The 22,067-nt window shown below is 40.0% G+C and overlaps 1 protein-coding gene across 1 annotated transcript; it reads left to right on the forward strand.

The window, feature by feature from the left end:
• Positions 1 to 2,370: 2,370 nt before the first annotated feature.
• LOC147636412 (phenylalanine ammonia-lyase-like) lies at positions 2,371 to 4,024 on the forward strand (the record flags this gene model as incomplete). Its single annotated transcript, XM_086801852.1, has 1 exon — positions 2,371 to 4,024. A coding segment is annotated over one exon (1,569 nt), but the record flags the coding sequence as incomplete, so codon positions are not given.
• Between the last annotated feature and the right edge of the window lie 18,043 nt (positions 4,025 to 22,067).

A 22,067-nucleotide genomic window follows, 5' to 3' on the forward strand; every position in this document is an offset into this window, starting at 1 on the left:
TATCCATGTGTTATGTGTTACTAAAGATGGTCATTGCTAATCTCGTTTTAGTTTTATCATGCATATTGATGAGAAAAAGCAAGTGTAAGTGCATGTAGGCTTCATTTTTTACGGGTGGGTAGGCCTACGCTTCTGAGACTTTTTTATAACTAAGACTATATTAGGGAGGAAAATCCCATTCTTTTTGAAATTTTCTTTTAAATCTACATTTTGGTGTATCTTGAGCATACCAATTCTAAAGTGTGGATTTAGAACCTATTGTTTAAGAGCTATCTAATGATATGTTAGATGAGAGGGTTTTAACAAAATCTTAAAAGAGTTTACCGTACCTTCTATTTTTTGATCTTGTAAAATAGGAATTGAGATTTTCCTAAACTCTCTTATATGGTCTAATAATAATAACAGCTTTCATCCAAGAATAGGTCTTTGTGTAGGACGTCGAAACGAGACATATCCATCGTACCCTAATTTCGAGCCCAACAACCGTTATGAATAACATCCCTCAACGGTTCCAGTCCTTGATTTTAAAGGGTAGCCATGTTTTTTCTTTTGAAGGGCTAAAATATACTTTACCCTTCTTGAAAGAAGGGTTGCAATAAATCTTACCTTTTTTTGAAGGTCATTTTTTAACATACCCTTCCATCATTCCATAATTCTTATTCTATCAATATGCATGTCTTATATAACAATATTAAATTTTTTATAAACTGACAAAAAAAAAATAGAATTGAAAAAAAGAGGTTCAACACTATTTACGTGATAAATACACATAAAGGCGTAGAGAGAGAATGTCTTTAATCATATGAAGAAAATTAGCATTACAACTCATAAGTTTTCAGGTCTTCTTTCTTTCATACTTTCCTACACCTCAAATATTCCATCCCTCCTAATCTACATCTCCCATGTTATGCGGAGCTGAAAGCGAGATGAAAATTAGCATGTCAAGAATTTTCAAGGCCAAACAACATCATCATGTGCGTTTGGTCCTATTTTGCTTAGAAAAACCCCTCGCACATATTGTTGAACTAGTAGCTGATAATGTCACAACCATTTGCCACAACTTTTATAGTGCACGAAACATTTATTGCCATTCTACTTCAGATCCACATTGTTGCCATGCATCAATAAGTCCCAAAGATGGATAAGACTCATATAATGTGGAAATAAATCTAAATAATTCCAAGTCACATTGTTTTTGATATCGGCCCCATCAGGGTTAAACCGGACCTCCAAACCTTGCTCAATCATCTGGCCAATAGAAACCAGATTCTTTGTAATGTTCAAAACATGAAGTACATTTGCAAGGTACTTCACCTTACCATCTTACATAGACAATGGCACATCTCCAACATGGGCAATCGGATAAGCATTGTCATCCCATGTTTCAGCAAAACTTGGTCTTTCAAGGCTCTTCATTTCCTTGAATCACTCACCATGACTTGTAATGTGGTTCAAAGCACTTGAATCAACATACCATACATCATCTTTACATGCTGCTATATCATTTATAGACACAACATTAACTACATGTTGCATAACAAACAACCTCTCATTATCCTCATTATTTTTGTTAGAGGATGCATAGTTGTTTTGCTGCACTTCTCTGTTTCTTATAGCAATCTGCCTGCACATGTCCACACTTACCACAATAAAAATACCCTCGTGTATCATTATGCTGCCTTTGCCAATTACGACAACTTCTTTGACTCTCCCTGCCTCTAAACTAGCCTCTTTCACCTGTGTGTTGTTGTTGTGAATCCTGGGACTATGCTGCTTCTGCTGACCATAATTTTGATTACCTATTTAGCCACCACCTTGGCATGTGCACGACCTGTTTTGGCCACCACCTTGGCCACATGTAATTCCTCTTCAATGATCAGCCATTGACACCAAATCTGTGAAGTTGGGAATGTTCTCTCGAGTCTGAATAGACATCTTGAACGGTTGTATTATGGCCTAAGACCACGTAGACACACTTCCACCTTATCATCATCAACAGAAACACCAACTGATATAAGGGATTCCACAATGCCCTTGATCTTCAAATCATAATCATTCACAGACATATTCTTCTTCTCAGAGTATGAAGCTCATTCTTCAACTAGATCCTTCGTGCCTTGGTGTTGGTTTCATACAGCTTCACCAAGGTGTCCCATGCCTCCTTAGGTGACTTGGCATCTTGTATATGCCCAATCATAGTGTCCTGTATGCTGATAGAAAGCCAATACATGACTTTCCTTGCTCCTCCTTGATTCTAATCCTTGAACTCTTTTATATCTACAGTAGTTGGATTAATCTACAGCAGTTGGATTAATCTCCGGTGCCTCCTTATGTTCACCTTCAATGTAGTCCCAATAACCCTTTCCCAACTCCAAGGCCATCACGCCCGAGGGGAAAGAGGTTTCTGCCGCTGAGGCTCTTAAACTGGCCGGCGTGGAGGCTCCCTTCGAGCTCCAGCCCAAGGAGGGTCTCGCACTTGTCAATGGTACTTCCGTGGGAGCCGCCGTGGCCGCCAATGTGTGCTTCGACGCCAACGTGCTAGTGCTGCTGGCGGAGGTGCTGTCCGCCCTCTTCTGCGAGGTAATGAAGGGCAAGCCCGAGTTCACGGACCCCCTCACCCATCATCCGGGCCAGATCGAGGCTGCCGCCATGATGGAGTTCCTGCTGGAAGGTAGCTCCTACATGCAGGCAGCAGCCAAGCTGCACGAGACAGACCCCCTCTCCAAGCCCAAGCAGGACCGCTACGCCCTCCGGACGTCTCCCCAGTGGCTGGGTCCTCAGGTGGAGGTCATCCGCACGGCCACCCACTCCATAGAGAGGGAGATCAACTCTGTTAACGACAACCCGCTCATTGACGTCTCCCGCGACATGGCTCTGCACGGGGGCAACTTCCAGGGCACCCCCATCGGCGTGTCCATGGACAACATGAGGATCGCCCTGGCCGCCATCGGCAAGCTCATGTTCGCGCAATTCTCCGAGCTTGTTTGCGACTACTATAATTCTGGGTTGCCCTCCAATCTCAGCGGCGGGCCGGATCCCAGCTTGGATTATGGGTTCAAGGGGGCAGAGATTGCTATGGCCGCCTACTGCTCGGAGCTCCAATACCTGGCCAATCCCGTGACCACGCACGTGCAGAGTGCTGAGCAGCACAACCAGGACGTGAATTCTCTGGGGCTCATCGCGGCCAGGAAGACGGCGGAAGCTGTGGAGATACTGAAGCTCATGTCGTCCACTTATATGGTGGCCCTTTGCCAGGCTGTGGATCTGAGGCATCTAGAGGAGAACATGCAAGCCGTGGTGAAGAGCCTCGTGGTGAACGCTTCGAAGGCCATTTCCTGTACCGGCTTTTCCGAGAAGGAGCTGCTGCAGGTCGTGGAACACCAGCCCGTCTTTTCCTACATCGACAATGCCTCCAACCCATCGTACGCTCTCATGCTGCAACTGAGAGAGATGCTCGTCGAGCAGGCCCTGGAGCCCGCTCGACACGAAGAAGATACCGCCAAGGAGATCACTCCCCTGTTCAGGGCTATCCCCGTCTTCGAAGCCCAGCTTAAGAAGCTCCTTGACGAGCAGGTGCCCAAGGCAAGGGAAAGATACGACAATGGAGACTATGCAGTGCCCAACATGATTAAGAACTGCAGGACCTACCCCATCTACAAGTTTGTTCGGAGTGAGCTGGGCACCAATCTGCTGCGCGGCACTGCAACAAGGAGCCCTGGTGAGGACATCGAGAAGGTTTTCAATGCCATACTAGATGGGAAGCTGCTCTTGCCTCTGTTAAAATGCCTTGAAGGATGGAGCGGATCTGCCGGGCCTTTCACCCCCCGCCCTGTCCCAGCCTCTCCCGCTGTCTTCAATCCTTCGTACTGGGCCTGGTTCGACAACTTCCGGTCGCCCTCTGCCACCGCAGGCAAAGGATACTGGTCCCTCACTGTCTAAATTCTTGCAAGGAAAGAATAGCCTCATAAGCCTCGGAAGAATTGTACGTGGAGGGTTGTAGTATCAAGTTAAATAACAGTAGAAATAAAACACACGAGTTTCTGATCGTACATTTGATCAAATATCCATGTGTTATGTGTTACTAAAGATGGTCATTGCTAATCTCGTTTAAGTTTTATCATCATGCATATTGATGAGAAAAAGCAAGTGTAAGTGCATGTAGGCTTGATTTTTTACGGGTGGGTAGGCCTACGGTTGTGAGACTTTTTTATAACTAAGACTATATTAGGGAGGAACATCCCATTCTATTTGAAATTTTCTTTTAAATCTACTGTTTGGTGTATCTTGAGCATACCAATTCTAAAGTGTGGATTTAGAACTTATTGTTTAAGAGCTATCTAATGATATGTTACATGAGAGGGTTTTAACAAAATTTTAAAAGAGTTTACCGTACCTTCTATTTTTTGATCTTGTAAAATAGGAATTGAGATTTTCCTAAACTCTCTTATATGGTCTAATAATAATAACAGCTTTCATCCAAGAATTGGTCTTTGTGTAGGACGTCGAAACGAGACATATCCATCGTACCCTAATTTCGAGGCCAAAAACCGTTATGAATAGCATCCCTCAACGGTTCCAGTCCTTGATTTTAAAGGGTAGCCATGTTTTTTCTTTTGAAGGGCTAAAATATCCTTTACCCTTCTTGAAAGAAGGGTTGCAATAAATCTTACCTTTTTTTGAAGGTCATTTTTTAACATACCCTTCCATCATTTCATAATTCTTATTCTATCAATATGCATGTCTTATATAACAATATTAAATTTTTTATAAACTGACAAAAACAAATAGAATTGAAAAAAAGAGGTTCAACACTATTTACGTGATAAATACACATAAAGGTGTAGAGAGAGAATGTCTTTAATCATTTGAAGAAAATTAGCATTACAACTCATAAGTTTTCAGGTCTTCTTTCTTTCATACTTTCCTACACCTCAAATGTTCCATCCCTCCTAATCTACATCTCCCATGTTATGCGGAGCTGAAAGCGAGATGAAAATTAGCATGTCAAGAATTTTCAAGGCCAAACAACATCATCATGTGCTTTTGGTCCTATTTTGCTTAGAAAAACCTCTCGCACATATTGTTGAACTAGCTGATAATGTCACAACAATTTGCCACAACTTTTATAGTGCACGAAACATTTATTGCCATTCTACTTCAGATGCACATTGTTCATGCATCAATAAGTCCCAAAGATGGATAAGACTCATATAATGTGGAAATAAATCTAAATAATTCCAAGTCACATTGTTTTTGACCAATGATAGGAAGTAACCCCACTCCAAATTTGTCCGTAAATGTCTTGAGGAATTCCCTTGCTTGTTGCTGACAAATAACTTCATCTTTATTATAGTTTTTTGGTGAGAATATTATTGCAGCATTGAACAAGGCAAAGTCATAAGACCGCATCTTTAAGTTGTGTACATGAGCCTTTCAATAAAGGCTTTAGCCAATGATATTGTGTCATTTTCACCACTCACCTCCTGTTCTATTGAGAAATATGGTGCCAAAGAGCACAAGGAAAAGGTAGAGAGTGAGTTGAGTAGCCAAGAAAGTGCAAAGCATAGCATGAAGCCACATGAGCAAAGGGATATATCCCACATTCATATATAAGCCCAACCTTATATAAAAGGGGGCCATTTCAAGCAATGAAATCATATCACTTGCTCACATCTCAAGCCTCTTTATGAGTACAAGTCTTAATTTTGTAACCTAATTGTTCTTGAGTCTATTGCACATATTCATCATCATGGGTAAACTTAGACTACACCCACCTTAGATCAATTCACTTTAATCACATTATATTAAGTGTAAGATTAGCACTAATCACCTTGCTCATGGTATCATATCCATCCCTATCCCCACATCACTAATCTTAACTCACATTAGGTCAATTACTTCATTAATGCTCTAATTACTCACTAATCACAAGCTTATCTTCTTCATCCTCTTGTGGCCCACTTTTCACACTCTTTTAGCATTGGCCATCTACTCAACCATTTGCTAAGATCTTCTAGCCACATATTTCTCACACCAACCACTTACTTTCACCAAAGGAATCAACTAATTTTGCGGTCCACATTTCACATTTTCCAGAGCCGACTGGTTTTTTCCCTAATATTCCTTATGGGCTTTGAATTAGAGCAAGCCCCTTTAGGAGCTTGTTATCACATAAGAGGAGTCCACAATTCAAATACTAGTCCAAATACTCCACTATACAACTCGGGAGGAGTAGGTTAAAACCAGCCGATGAGTTTCTGACAATTTGTGCCTTTTTGCGTGGATTGAGCTGGTTATTTTTTAATGTGCCTTATTTACTCATCAAGGGAAACACTCTCATGAAAACATCTCCTTTAATGCTTGCTTCCTCAAGCTCAATTGAAGCCTCTAGTAATCATCTATGTTAATCACTATGATTAAGCATACTAATCACTATCATTAGCAGTCATTAGCAAAAATTGAGCTAAATCAATGTTAAAATTGAACAATTGGAGGGTCGATTGAAATAAAACCTCGAGGAGTTCACTATATGTAAACTCTCTATATTACATGCGTTCAAGGCCTAATTAAAAAACCCCTTATTTGTAAATTTTTTATGAATAAAACACACCCTGTGAAAAGATGTAGGAGAGAAGAGAGCTTGAGCTCTTGCAAAAAGCACACACACACTCACACAAACCCTAGAAGAGAACACACAAGGTAAGAGGCTGAAAATTCTTCTTCTTCTTCACACAACAAAAGAGGTCTACAAAGAAGATAAAGTAACTATCACACATAATAGAGTATATAAAAGTGGTCCATAATATGAACATGCTAAGAGGAGGGGTAGATGTGGACTAGTCAGTGTAGTCCAGCTGTAGAATCTCTGATGCTGCAAATATGTCGATGCTAGCTACCAAACCCATCAGTGATATAAATATCAAACGGTCATGCAGGCGCCTCGTGAGTATCAGCTCATGTTGAACTTGATATCTCAACCTCCCCCTCAAGCTCAACTCCAGCTCATGAACTCCAAGTAAATCTCAAAATCTACGGAGCTTCTCATCTCCCAAGGCCTTCGTTGAAGATGGCAGCAGCGACTTGATCTTGTGTGCTGATGTAGGCCAAGTCGATGTCGCCTGCTGTGCTGCCAAGACTCTCTCCCTAATGAGGTGGTAATGTACCTCAATGTTTTTCGTCTGCACATGGAAAAATGGGTTCTTGGCCAACTGTATACTCAGATTGTCACAATATATGACAACATTTCTCTCCACATGCAATCCCAAATCACCAAGTAGCTTACGTAACCAAGCTACCTCACACGCTGCCACCGCAACTCCTATGTACTCTACCTCTGTACTTGTGATAAGGCAACTGTTGGACTGCTTCTTACTGCTCCATGTCACAGTAGCACTCCCCAATGAAAATATAAATCCACTCGTAGATCTCCTGTCTAAGATGCTACCTACCCAATCTATATATGTATACCCATATAGCTCCAGTGGTACACCTACTGCATAAAACAATGCATATTCAATAGTGTCCCTCAAATACCGAAGTGTGCCTTGTGGGGGCTGATCCATATACACCTCTTCTTGCAAGTCACCATGCAAGAACGCCTTTTTTAGATCCATCTAATGTAAAAACCAACCTTTAGCTGCAGCCAGTGAATCACAACTCTCACAGTTGCCATCTTTGCAACTGGGACAAATGTCTCCTCATAATCAATCCCATGTGTCTGCGCATATCCTTTGGCTACCAATCTAGCCTTGTACCCACTACAAGAGAATCATTGTTTTTCGACGCTTAGTTTCCACACCTGGTCGCGTCGTCGATATGTACGTTGAAATAGACGTCGCGACGCTTAGTTTCCACGCCTAGTCGCGTCATCGATATGTATGTTGAAATAGACGTCAAAATATGCGTGGAAAAAGGTGTCAAAATATGCGTCAAAATATACATGGAAACAGTAGTCGAAATATATGTCAAAATAACAGTAAAAAAAAATTTCAAAAAAATGAATTTATGTATAATATTTGCTAGTTCCCATCCTGGGGTGTGTTTTAGCCTTCTCTTTCTACCTCTTTGCAAGCATATGTGTCTATGAGAGAGAGAGAGAGAGAGAGAGAGAGAGAGAGAGAGAGAGCTAGAGAGAGAGAGAGAGGGGGGTGAGGGAGAGAGGAGGGTATAACTTCCATCATGCTCTTTGAAGGAGAAAAAATGCTAACGCCTCCTCCTCATCACTAAGGTGCAATTAAGAAAGTGCTCTATTTTACAATGAAATTAAAGTTCATCATCAACTTGCTCGTCTGCAAGATCCATGGCTCCAAATAAATCTATTTCTAGAAATACTCCATCATTGTTGTCAAATGGTGGAACTGGTTGTCTTGTAGTAGTTGAAGGTAATTCATCCATGTCGTCGTTCTCTTCTAGCTCTAGCATGAGAGCTGTCGATGTATCATGATCATACTCAGCTTGAATCTCTTCTTCTTTTGGATTATCTCTTGTGTCTGTTTCTTGTTCAAGATGTATTTGCTCAATGAGTACACCTTCATCCAATCCTTATCCCATGTGAGCCTCACCTACTTCCTCAACTAGTATGTCTTCTTCTTATTCTTCTTGTTGTTCAATGGGTGCTAATGGTGTATGCACCACCATCACATGATCTGGGGGGAGTTCCTCAGCATCTGGCAAACAGTCAACTTCTATTTTCACCTCTTAAAATATTTGTTTTCCACGTGGATTTATTTGGATCACAAACAACCATTTATGATCTGTCGGTCTTCCACAAAGATGACTTGCTCTCACAATGCTCTGGTAGTAGCACAAATGTGTCCCTTTGGTCAATCCATATCTTTGTGTGGTCTACTTGAAGAAATCCACACTTGTCTTTGCGTACAGTTACTTACGCCCCTTGAGTTACCAACTTGAACCATTTCACATTAAAAATGAACATATCAAACTTTATGATTCCAACCTTGATAATATCTTGGATTGTTCCACTATAATCTAGCATGCCTACTTTAGTATTGCCATCACTTGAACTTGAACGCCATTCTTGCATGAAATTAGTCTTCACACCACAATCAAGTGTTGTTCTCTTTTTATTTATTCCTTCTACTCGAAAGTGGCGTCTGCGTGACCAAATTGCCCCAAACTTACGATACTGCAAGCATAATAAATAAGTACTTTTATTGTATAAATTCATGAAAGCAGAACATAAAAGACAATGCGTAGATATCTTTAACTCACATACATGGAAATCACAACCATATGCAAGCTTCCCCTCCTCATCACCTATTGATTCACCATTGCGCTTGGCTTGTAGTATGGTTTGCTCGAGCCATTTATTAGAAGGAAAGTCTGGAAGAAGTGCAAGTTCTGCTGGGTAGTACGGTAGTGTGCGGTTTGTTCGACTCCTTCTAAAACTCAAACGAGTTTGGTACCTTTCAGCCCTGATCACCAAGTTATATCTCTCTATCCATTTCTCCATAGCATGTGAGTTTAAGATGCAAAATTTATTGATCTTCTCACGCAACGCTCTTTATCAACCACATGAACTAGCAAGTGAAATTGAATGGTTAAAATACTTATTGGGAAAGTATTTCTAAGCCATTGTAACTGCCTCGATGGAGTTTAATCGTGATGCTTCCAATGTGTCTTTTTACTAATCTCTTTCCTTGATATCCAACGCACCACTGCACCAATTTTGTAAATTGTTGCTCTAATGTCATCGTTGAGGCAATGTTATATACACATTATGTGTGCATATACTAGGAGGCTAACCCACATTAGGCTTGTGAGCCTGGGAGCATGGGAGCATGGGAACAAGCTCTAGTGGAGCATGGGTTGTTAGGACTAACCTTAAGGGTTAAGGTTAGGGTCAGGCATCCAAGGGTCACACATGGGAAATGGAGAGTTAAGAGTCACTTGAGGGCCCTGCTATATAATAGAGGCAAGGGGCACACTCAAGGGATGGTCTCTTGATGTTATCTTGAGAGGCTAGGTTATGTTATGCTCTCTTGTGTAGAGGATCATAACTACTTACCTACCATTTCACACTATAGCTACATGCTGCTGGATTGGAGTTATACCTCTTGTTGATGGTATGGGACATCAAGGTAAAGGTATGATGTACTTCATTATAATTCATGTGTGCATCTCTTGGGCTCGTGGTCGGGTGGATGAGTTTATGCCTGATTTATGCATGTTTATGCTTGCATAACAATTATCTAGAGAGATCTTAAGGTTTTAACAGCTCCTGTGATGGTTTTCCAAAGCACCTCGGCTATATTCTTGAAAATGTGCATTGGGTCAAGAAGATGGTTCACTAGAAGGTTATTCCAGTATGGAAGTTGATGGAAAACGGATAGACACTTCATTCCTTGAGATGTACAGGTTGGATCCAGCTCCCATAAGGTCCTCCAATCACTGCTCTTCCATATGCGAGGAGACCTCCCTAGAAATCCCTCACACAAAGGATGGTCCACTGGATAAACTTCTCCTCTGGCATTACATCATGTATGGCTGCAAACAATAGGAGTCTTGTTCATGATATAAACTGCTGTAGACACAGCCTCAGCCTGTTTTTCTGCTCACAGCAACTCCATTTTGCTGCAGAGTGTATCTACATGTAAATTGTTTCTCAATTCCATTCTTTCACAAGAATTCAGAGAATGGAGAAGTATTCTCCCCCTCCATTTGACCTAAGGCACTTCACATGCTTTCCTATCTATTTTTTAGCCCCCCATAACTCTGAAATTCTTAAAATGAATGAACACTTCACTCTTCTCCTTCATGAAATACACCCACACTTTTCTCGTGTGGTCATCAATGAATGTTACGTAGTAGTACCTGCAGCCACCCACCATAGACAGTCTTCGTCGCAAGATCCCATACATCTGAATGCACAACATCTAGTACATTCCTGCTCACATTTTTGTCATGTGGAAATACATGTTTTGTTTGCTTTCCAAATTGACATGCTTCACAAACTTTCTACATACCTTCAACTTTACACTTAGGCAGCCCTATCACAATTTCTTTAGTCTACATAGACTTCATTCTTTGCACATTTACATGCCCAATTCTCTTTTGCCAAATGTCTATATCTGTAACTCCTTAACCATTTACAAACATTGTAGCACTCACTTCAATCATATTTACATTCAATGTAAACATTATGCCCACTCTGTTGCCTTTTATAACCAACCTGCACTTATCTTTAAAATCTTCTACATAGCAGCCACCATCAGGGTTGAACCAGACCTACAAACCCTGCTCAATCATCTGGCCAATAGAAACCAGATTCTTTGTAATGTTCCAAACATGAAGTACATTTGCAAGGTACTTCACCTTACCATCTTACATAGACAATGGCACATCTGCAACAACATGGGCAATCGGATAAGCATTGTAATCCCATGTTTTAGCAAAACTTGGTCTTTCAAGGCTCTTCATTTCCTTGAATCACTCACCATGACTTGTCATGTGGTTCAAAGCACTTGAATCAACATACCATACATCATCTTTACATGCTGCTATATCATTTATAGACACAACATTAACCACATGTTGCATAACAAACAACCTCTCATTATCCTCATTTTTTTTGCTAGAGGATGCATAGTTGTTTTGCTGCACTTTTCCATTTCGCATGTCACTCTATTTCTTATAGCAATCTGCTTGCACATGTCCACACTTACCACAATAAAAATACCCTCGTGTATCATTATGCTGCCTTTGCCAATTACTACAACTTCTTTGACTCTCCTTGCCTCTAAACTAGCCTAGATATCAAAGCTGGAGTATGTACAAGAGTACAAGGAATATATCCAAAATTACGTGCAAAAAAATGAAGGCAAATGCCACCTTCAAAGCACATGAAATTATCCAAAAGATCAAAAGATCCTAATAAAACCATGGATAAAAGCATAGACATTAGGAATTTTTTGGACCCAAACAGGGCCTCTTAGATTAACTTTTGATTAGGAATGGACCAATAGGAAAAGGGCTGGGTGCACATTTTTTACTTCTTTGACCCTAGGGGGTCTAGGCTTTGGTTTGCTAATGGGGCCTAATTACTACTCTTGTCCCACTACCTCTTGGGCCCAAACTTAGAGGTCCCCCCACCTAGAATCGCGCAGATGAAAAACCCTAAAAATTAAAAAATTTTAAATTTTTCCCAAAAGTGTGTTTTCCCTCTCAAACTTCCCCCCAACATACTCTAGGTTTGGAAAGCTCATTTTGAACCTCTTTCTTCCTCTTCTAAGCTCTCCATTGCTACAGAAACTCCATACCTCTCAAGCTCTCCCTCCTTGTCAAACTCCCTCAGTCTCAAGCTCCCTCTCCCTCTTTCTTCCTTTTCTAAGCTCTCCATTGTTGTAGAAACTCCATCTCAAGCTCTCCCTCCTTCTCAACCTCCCTCCCTCTCAATCTCCCTTTCTCTCTCTCTCAAGTTCCCTCCCTCTCCATTGCTGCAGAAACTCTATCCCTCTTTAGTCTACTCTAGGTTTAGGAAGCCTATTCTCAAACTCTAACCCTCTTTTAAGCTTTCCATTGCTGCACTACTAAAAACCCTCTTTAGTCTACTCTAGGTTTAGGAAGCCTATTCTCAAACTCTAACCCTCTTTTAAGCTTTCCATTGCTGCACTACTAAAAACCCTCTTTAGTCTACTCTAGGTTTAGGAAGCCTATTCTCAAACTCTAACTCTCTTTTAAGCTTTCCATTGCTGCACTACTAAAAACCCTAAACTTTCTCTCCTCTCCACTCTTCTGTTGTAAAACAAGCTTTTCTTTTCCCTTCTTCTCTTTTCTTACCACCATGGCCTCTTCCAGTAATGTGAGAAGACCTAGGGAGAAGGTGGAAGAGTTTGTGTTGCATAACACAAGAGATGAGAATGGAGTTTGGGCTCCAACAAGATTTAGGGTTGGGGCTTAAGTCTACATGCAGCCAAGCACTAAGGGACCACATCGAGTGTGCCAATTGGGGAATATGCTACATCATTGGAAGGGGCGGCTTCAAGGCTTCAAGCATACTAAGAAGGAAGGACTGGTTAGCCATAGTGCAACATGTGTATACCCTTGGAGACCTATACATTCAAGGCCAATGACCAAGGTTTCCTTCAAATTGTCAGTGTAACATAAACACAGCTTTAAGAACATTCTAATACTGGATTTTTTGTTTCAAATTTTGTTATGATTCTCCATTTTCTTATGTCTCTGTGTGCAGATATTTTTCCCTCTAATTATGTTGAGGAACAACCACTCCAAATCCTCACTGGAGTTTTCTATGCTATGCATGCATCCATTGGAGAGGCAATGTTTGTATCTCAAAGCCCACTCAAAGCCCAAGTGATCTTGTACAGAACAATATCTTTTTCTTTTCTCACTCATATTTTGTAGATAAAAAACTAGGTTTATTTGGCAAGCTAGAAGAGATCCCCAACCCCCCTCTTAACAATCCTGAATGGCCATGGTAAGTGATATCAAGATATCACTCAAGTTTTCAAAGGCATCTAGGTCAGTAGGGCTAAATTGGTTTTGTCCTTTACATGTTTTCATGCACATGTTCAATTCCATGCCAATGCACCAAACAAAAATAATGTATATTTGTAAGGAGGTACGGTCTGATCTCATTCAAGGATTACTAGGAGAGGGTTGGGAGGTTAATGAGGGGTCACATCAAGGTGATGTGTACAAGTGCAATGTAGTAGATTCTATAGTGTCCTTCAGCTTCTTGAAGGCATGCTCTATTTTATACATGTGTTTGCACTACCAAAGATGGATGCAAAAGTACGGGACATGGATCCCACTTCAAGCTTCAGAAGAAGAAATTATGCCTATTAAGGTAGTTGTGATGATGCAAAATGGATGGATTGAGCGAGTGGCAGTAAGCAAGCATTGGAGCCTAGTAGACCTGCGTCAACACTTTAGTATCATGCGCTTTGACAATGTGGAAGAGTCAAGTTTCAAGTTGATGAGAAGAAAGGTATATCTGATTCCACTACATGTCTAGAGTTAACCCTTACACTTTCTGGTTATTGTGCCACTTTCTATATTTTTACAGATTGGGAAGCGTAAGGAGGGGACAACCATGGTCTCAGAATCATGGTAAATGGGGGACCTTGAATTTTTAGTAGAGCAAGGTGCATAGCCCTACACCAACACATAGTAGGCATGTGGAAGAGCTTGAAGATGAACTGAGTATATGGGAAAATAGCCTCTGTTTTGATGCACGTGAGGGGCAAGAGTTTCAGGATCGAGGTGAAGGCAATGACAAGCTTTCAAGTCAGCAAGGAGATGGAGATCAACATGAAGTAAATGTCACAAGAGGGGCAAAAAATGAAGACATTATAACAATTTTAGATTAGATGACATGCTTGTAATTTTGTAGCAGGATCTTTTTTAACCAATCTTTATTTAATTGAAATCTTACTATTTTTGCAAATTGTAATTTTCTTGTCTAGCGGTCTAGTGTGAAAAGGCCAAACTTTAAATTTTAACCATAAATAGCCAAAGGTGCCTTCTTTCTCATTTTCACACGCGATAGAAACCAAGCACGAGCTCACACTATCTCTTTGCATTCACATGGCTACCCACTTTGACAACTTATGTGAGTTCCTCTCCACCACCCGTGGGCGGGCAAGAGCGAGCTCTTTGTCATGTTCTCTCGTGATTGAAGTCGACTTTGAAAAGTTGCTCGCCCTTGCATCCCAACATTATGAGACGTAGATTGCATACATGGAGCAATACTTGGCTCCCCACTGCATCTCCTTTTCCCATTGCCCCAATAATCGATGGGTGCGTGTTGAGCTACTTAAGTACATTCAACAATATGGCCGCCCCTACATCCAGCGCCTTGAACGCTTCATCGACATCTGCATCCCCGCAGGAGCTTACTGTACCTTCAAGCAGAAGATGAAGAGGTTGGGGAAGGGCAATTTAGGAACTAGGTTCCTCTCGTGGCGGGCTTGCCACTTTTGCATTCCACATCACAGCGATGAGGATTCGGATGAGGAGGTAGAGATGCCTGCATTGCAGTTGGCAGGGTATTTGAGGGATAAAAAGGAAGTGAAGGCAGTAGAAACAAGTGCTCGTGTAGAAGAGTAGCTTGCATCAGAGCACTTTCCAGAGGGTGCACAATCTATAGCGACCCACTGTAGTAGAAGATGCGAGGTCATCTTCCCCACACCAGGAGAGCAAGGTGCTGCCAGAGCTTGAGATCAATCTCTTGAGCACCATTGTGGTGGAAGGTGAAGAATACTTATTTCTTCATGACCTTGAAAAGATAGCTGGATTGAGAATGGATGAATGCTTGGGCATTATATGCACGCGATGTGAGGTGGACCTTGATACGTCCAACCTCGGTCCTCACCTAGATAGTGCTATATTACCCCTTGGAGAATCTATCTCACAGAGACAGTTGCTTTGGTCAAGGAAACTGTGGTTGAGACCGCGGAGCAAGCCCTAGTTCCCAGAGGAGGAATTCATAACCTTACAAGACAAGCTAGAGGCTGAAAAGGATACCCTTGTTGCTGGAGCAATGGAGGAGACCAAAGCACCAAAAAAGGATGAGGCTAAGTCCTCGATTGACCTCTTCGCCCCCACCAGCACTTTTGCAAAAGAAGACATTGAGCAAGAGGTAATAATTGACCTTTTACAACCTAGAAACATTTGTAATTATGTATAGGAAAATATTTTGATTTTTCCTTTGATTGCAAAGGGTGGTTGAAATTGACGCATTTGATGGGAGAGGCGGCGCGGCAGTAGAGCAGAGACCAAGCCAAGGTCCATGGACATGTTTCTGCGTTGGCACACTATCTTGGTCGACTTCCTGTGTGGATGGCATCGCCATTATCCACAGGGACTACACCCCTCAATCTGCCTTCACTCTCTTCTTTTTGAAAGCCCTCTCTAAGGTCCTCTGTGTAGCCTCTATGGCACAGAGCACCAAATGTATAGTTCTGAGATTAAAAAATCCCTTACCTTCGATGTTTTTGGTTGTGGATTTAGGGGTAAGCTTCTTGCTCGTATAGGTATAGCCAAAAGCATAGGCATAGAGGATCCTCAAGAAATAGCCCAATCACTCCTTGAGCACACTCTGCCCAATATTAACAAGAGAAGGAAGCTCAATATTGTAAGAAAGCTTTTGTGTAAAGATGATATATCATTTCTTATTATGAATACAATACAATTTTTGCAAACTTATTTTCATCAAGTATATCATTGTTTTTTCTAGTTTGTACCATCAATCATGGATGAATTACCTTCTACTACTACAAGACAACCGGTTCCACCATTTGACAACAATGATGGAGTATTTCTAGAAATAGATTTATTTGGATCCATGGATCTTGCTGAGGACGAGCAAGTTGATGATGAACTTTAATTTCATTGTAAAATAGAGCACTTTCTTAATTGCACCTTGATGAGGAGGAGGAGCTAGCATTTTTTCTCCTTCAAAGAGCATGATGGAAGTTATACCCTCCTCTCTCCCTCGCCCCCCCCCTCTCTCTCTCTCTCTCTCATAGACACATATGCTTGCAAAGAGGTAGAAAGAGAAGGCTAAAATACACCCCAGGATGGGAACTAGAAAATATTATACATAAATTCATTTTAATTTCATTGTAAAATAGAGCACTTTCTTAATTGCACCTTAGTGATGAGGAGGAGAAGCTAGCATTTTTTCTCCTTCAAAGAGCGTGATGGAAGTTATACCCTCCTCTCTCCCTCGCCCCCCTCTCTTTCTCTCTAGCTCTCTTGCTCGCTCTCTCTCTCTCTCTCTCTCTCTCTCTCTCTCTCTCTCTCTCTCTCTCTCATAGACACATATGCTTGCAAAGAGGTAGAAAGAAAAGGCTAAAACACACCCCAGGATGGGAACTAGCAAATATTATACATAAATTTATTTTTTTGAATTTTTTTGATGTATATTTCGACTACTATTTCCATGTATATTTCGACACCTTTTTCCACACATATTTCGACATCTATTTCAACGCACATATCGACGATGCGACTAAGCATGGAAACTAAGCGTCGAAAAACAATGATTCTCTTGTAGTGGGTACAAGGCTAGATTGGTAGCCAAAGGATATGCGCAGACACATGGGATTGATTATGAGGAGACATTTGCCGCAGTTGCAAAGATGACAACTGTGAGAGTTGTGATTACAGTGGCTGTAGCTAAAGGTTGGTTTTTACATTAGATGGACCTAAAAAAGGCGTTCTTGCATGGTGACTTGCAAGAAGAGATGTATATGGATCAGCCACTAGGTTTTGAGGATACAACTCACCCAAAGTATGTGTGTAAGCTTCCTAAGCCTTGTATGGGATGAAGCAAGCTCTACAAGCACAACATGACAAGATTGTTGAGTATCTTGTCACTATTGGTTTTCATATGGCAGATGCAGATCACTCTTTGTATGTGCGCAAGAGTGATAAGGGTATTGTGATCATCATCATATATGTAGATGATCTTATTGTTGGGGATGATAACTTGCATGAGATTGATCATGTGAAAAGTCTTCTTAAAAGGAAGTTTGAGATGAAGGATTCGGAAAATTTGCGCTACTTTTTGGGAATTGAGGTCATTCGCACACCTGAGGGTATTTGGCTGTCAGAGACAGTATGCATTGAACATGTTGTCCAAGTATGGGATGGTTGATTTTCAGCCAATTTCGGTGATCTAATAATCTCGATGCCATTAGATCAAAATGGCAAGCTTAGTGCGGATGTAGGTTATGTGTTGGAGGATCCCACTATGTATAGGAAGATTGTGGGGAGTTTGATTTATGTCATGATCAGCAGGCCAGATTTGAGCTACACTATTGGTTTAGAGAGCCAATTTATGCAGGTTCTGCGCAAACCACGTCTTGACAGTGTGCGACGCACACTTCGGTATTTGAGGGACACTGTTGAATATGCATTGTTTTATGCAGTAGGTGTACCATTAGAGCTATATGGGTACACATATGTAGACTGGGTACGTAACATCATCTCAAACAGGAGATCTACGAGTGGATTTATATTTTCATTGGGGAGTGCTACTGTGACATGGAGCAGTAAGAAGCAGTCCATAGTTGCCTTATTGAGTACAGAGGTAGAGTACATATAGGAGTTGCGGTGGCAGCGTGTGAGGTAGCTTGGTTATGTAAGCTACTTGGTGATTTGGGATTGCATGTGGAGAGAAATGTTGTCATATATTGTGACAATTTGAGTATACAATTGGCCCAGGAACCCAGTTTTCCATGTGCGGACGAAAAACATTGAGGTACATTACCACCTCATTAGGGAGAGAGTCTTGGCAGCAGGGGACATCGACTTGGCCTACATCAGCACACAGGATCAAGTCGCTGACATCTTCAGATTAAGACTTGTACTCATAAAGAGACTTGAGATGTGTGTAAGTGATATGATTTCATTACTTGAAATGTCCCCCCTTTTATATGAGGAGGTACACCCTTGGGCTTGTATATCAATGTGGGATATATCCCTTTGCTCATGTGGCTTCATGCTATGCTTTGCACTTTCTTGGCTACCCAACTTACTCCCTACCTCTTCCTTGTGCTCTTTGGCATAATATTTCTCAACACCCCTCCTTGGTGCCAAATCCGTGGGCTACTCAAGGTGGTTGGATGTCAGTTTTTACAAAATGTTGTTTTGACTTTTTACTTTCTACATTTCCCTATGTGTTGTGAGCAACTTTGGCTCATGTGCTACTTAAGCACTTCCCCTCCTTGATGGTGGTGACTTGACCTATGAGGCCTAGAGCTCGTCTCTAAGAGTGAGGTCCCCCCCTTGATAGAGACTTGATCTATCTTTGAGGTCTAGAGGTGTCTTCTAAGAGTGAGGTAACAAATTTTTGGCTATTTCTTCTACCTTGGCTACATCATCGGTGTGCCAGAGGGTAGTTAGAAGTACTTTTTGTAGAAAGTAGGATTTTTATAACAACAAATTTTTGTTTAAGAATTGGGTAGTGGTTGGTAGCTCGATGTTGCTTAGTGATGCTTCTCGTGCGAGATCTCCTTGCTTTTTCTTGATGAAGATCCCTTGTTGCTTCCTTTGTTCTTCGTGTCGATGCCGTTTCCTTTTTCACTTTGTTGATTGCTTCTTGGCTCTTGGTTTTTTCTCTTTTGCTTGACTCTTGGCTCTTTGACAGCTCCTTTGGTGTGGACGTCGTTCTTCTTATTTCTACTTGATGGTTCCTTTAATGCTTTTAGTGTGGATTTTTAGTGTGGATGCCATGCTGTGTGCTATGGTCATCTCATGCACTTTGAGCATGCTCATGATAGTTTTTAATGCACCTTTTGTTTTCTTTTGATGCTTATGCACATGTATTTTTTCATGATGTGTTTCCCAAGGATTTCACCCTTTCCCAACTGATGCCTTGAAGTGTAAAATGTTTACCATTTTGAGAAGGTCTTAGCAATGAGCTTTTGTTTTGCTTCACTGTCAGTGTCTAATATCATACAAGATTGGCGAGATATGCTCTTGTTTTTCTTACAATGATGATTCCAAGCTAATGAAGATGATTTCAATGCAAACTATGTACTAAACTTGAACCAAATGTAGTAAAAAAAAAACGTTCAAATTGAGCAATGCAAATGGATGCGATGAGTTTTGATCTCGCGGGGCGCGGGGGGGGGGGGGGGGGGGGGGAGGAGGGAGAGAGAGACAGGGGGGAGTCACTCACATAAATATGCAAGCATAGCATGTGAGTTCAATAGAAGGCGTTTTTAAAATCTATTTTTTTACATATTTTTTACATACAGAAGGGTACCATTTAAAGGGGGTATTTACATATTGAATAGAAAAAGGGTGTGTTTTATTCATGAAAAATTTACAGATAAGGGGTTTTTTAATTAGGCCTTGAACGCACGTAATATAGAGAGTTTACATATAGTGAACCCCTCGAGGTTTTATTTCAATCGACTCTGGCAATTGTCCAATTTTAACATTGATTTGGTTCAATTTTTGCTAATGACTGCTAATGACAATGATTAGTATGCTTAATCATAGTGATTAACATAGATGATTACTAGAGGCTTCAATTGAGCTTGAGGAAGCAAGCATTAAAGGGTATGTTTTCATGAGAGTGTTTCCCTTGATGAGTAGATAAGGCACATTAAAAAATAACCAACTCAATCCACGCAAAAAGGCAGAAATCGTTAGAAACTCATCAGCTGGTTTTAACCTGCTCCTCCCGAGTCGTCATAGTGGAGTATTTGTGCTAGTATTCGAATTGTGGACTCCTCTTATGGTTGATAACAAGCTCCTAAAGGGGCTTGCTCTAATTCAAAGCACACAAGGAATATTAGGGAAAAAACTAGTCAGCTGGAAAATATGAAATGTGGACGGACGACTGCAAAATTAGTTGATTCCTCTGGTGAAAGTGAGTGTTTGGTGTGAGAAATATGTGGCTAGAAGATTTTAGCAAATGGTTGAGTAGATGGCCAATGCCAAGAGTGTGAAATTTGGGCCACAAGAGGATGAAGAAGATAAGCTTGTGATTAGTGAGTAATTAGCTTGTGATTAGTGAGTAATTAGAGCAATAATGAAGTAATTTGGACCACAAGAGGATGAAGAAGATAAGCTTGTGATTAGTGAGTAATTAGCTTATGATTAGTCAGTAATTAGAGTAGTAATGAAGTAATTGACCTAATGTGAGTTAAGATTAGTGATGTGGGGATAGGGATGGATATGGTACCATGAGCAAGGTGATTAGTGCTAATCTTACACTTAATCTAATGTGATTAAAGTGAATTGATCTAAGGTGGGTATAGTCTAAGTTTACCCATGATGATGAATATGTGCAATAGACTCAAGAACAATTAGGTTACAAAATTAAGACTTGTACTCATAAAGAGGCTTGAGATGTGTGCAAGTGATATGATTTTATTGCTTGAAATGGCCCCCTTTTATATGAGGAGGTACACCCTTGGGCTTATATATGAATGTGGGATATATCCCTTTGCTCATGTGGCTTCATGCTATGCTTTGCACTTTCTTAGCTACTCAACTCACTCTCTACCTCTTCCTTGTGCTCTTTGGCACCATATTTCTCAATAGAAACTTTTCATATTGTTTCTCTTTTAAAAGTGGAATTTGATTAGTTTAGAATTCTTTAAACCATTTTGGGGATAATTTTTAAGTAATTTAAGGATAGGAAAATTTGAAAAATTGTCAACCATACAAAGGAGGTTATGGCAAAATTTTCTTAAATTTTGTGAAATAAGTTTTATCTTTTATTATTCAAAATGAGTAATCCCCACCAATTGTGTATTCTAAAAGTGTTATTTTCATTCTAAGCATAGAAAAATGCATAGTAGAAATATTTTTATTATAAAGGTGTTATTTTTATTAGAATTAAATTCTATGCATAAAAAGATGCATATTGGTTATTTTTTTATTATAAAAGAGTGATTTTTATTAAAATTAAATTCTATACATAGAAAGATGCATATTGGTTATTTTTCATTAGATTTAAATTCTATGCATAGAAAGATGCATATTGGAAATAATTTTTTATTATAAAAGTGTTACTTTCATCAAAATGGATTTTTATGCATAAAATGATGCATAAAAGAATTTGTTTTATTATAAAAGTGTTACTTTCATCAATATTGAATTTTATGCATAAAATGATGTATAAAAGAATTTTTTCTTATTATAAAAGTGATACTTTCATCAATATTGATTTTTATGCATCAAAGAATTTTTTTAATTATAAAAGTGTTACTTTCATCAATATCAATTTTTATGCATAAAATGATGCATAAAAGAATTTTTTTATTATAAAAGTGTTACTTTCATCAAAATGGAATTTAATGCATGCATAAAAGAAATTTTTTTATTATAAAAGTGTTACTTTCATCAATATTGATTTTTATGCATAAAAGAATTTTTTTATTATAAAAGTGTTACTTTCATCAAAATGGATTTTTATGCATAAAAGAATTTTTTGATTATAAAAGTGTTACTTTCATCAATATTGATTTTTATGCATAAAATGATGCATAAAAGAATTTTTTTAATTATAAAAGTGTTACTTTCATCAAAATGGATTTTTATGCATAATATGATGCATA

This window comes from Cibotium barometz, chromosome 8 (genome assembly GCF_041138505.1).
Source record: "Cibotium barometz isolate CiBa-2024 chromosome 8, ASM4113850v1, whole genome shotgun sequence".
NCBI lineage: Eukaryota > Viridiplantae > Streptophyta > Polypodiopsida > Cyatheales > Cibotiaceae > Cibotium > Cibotium barometz.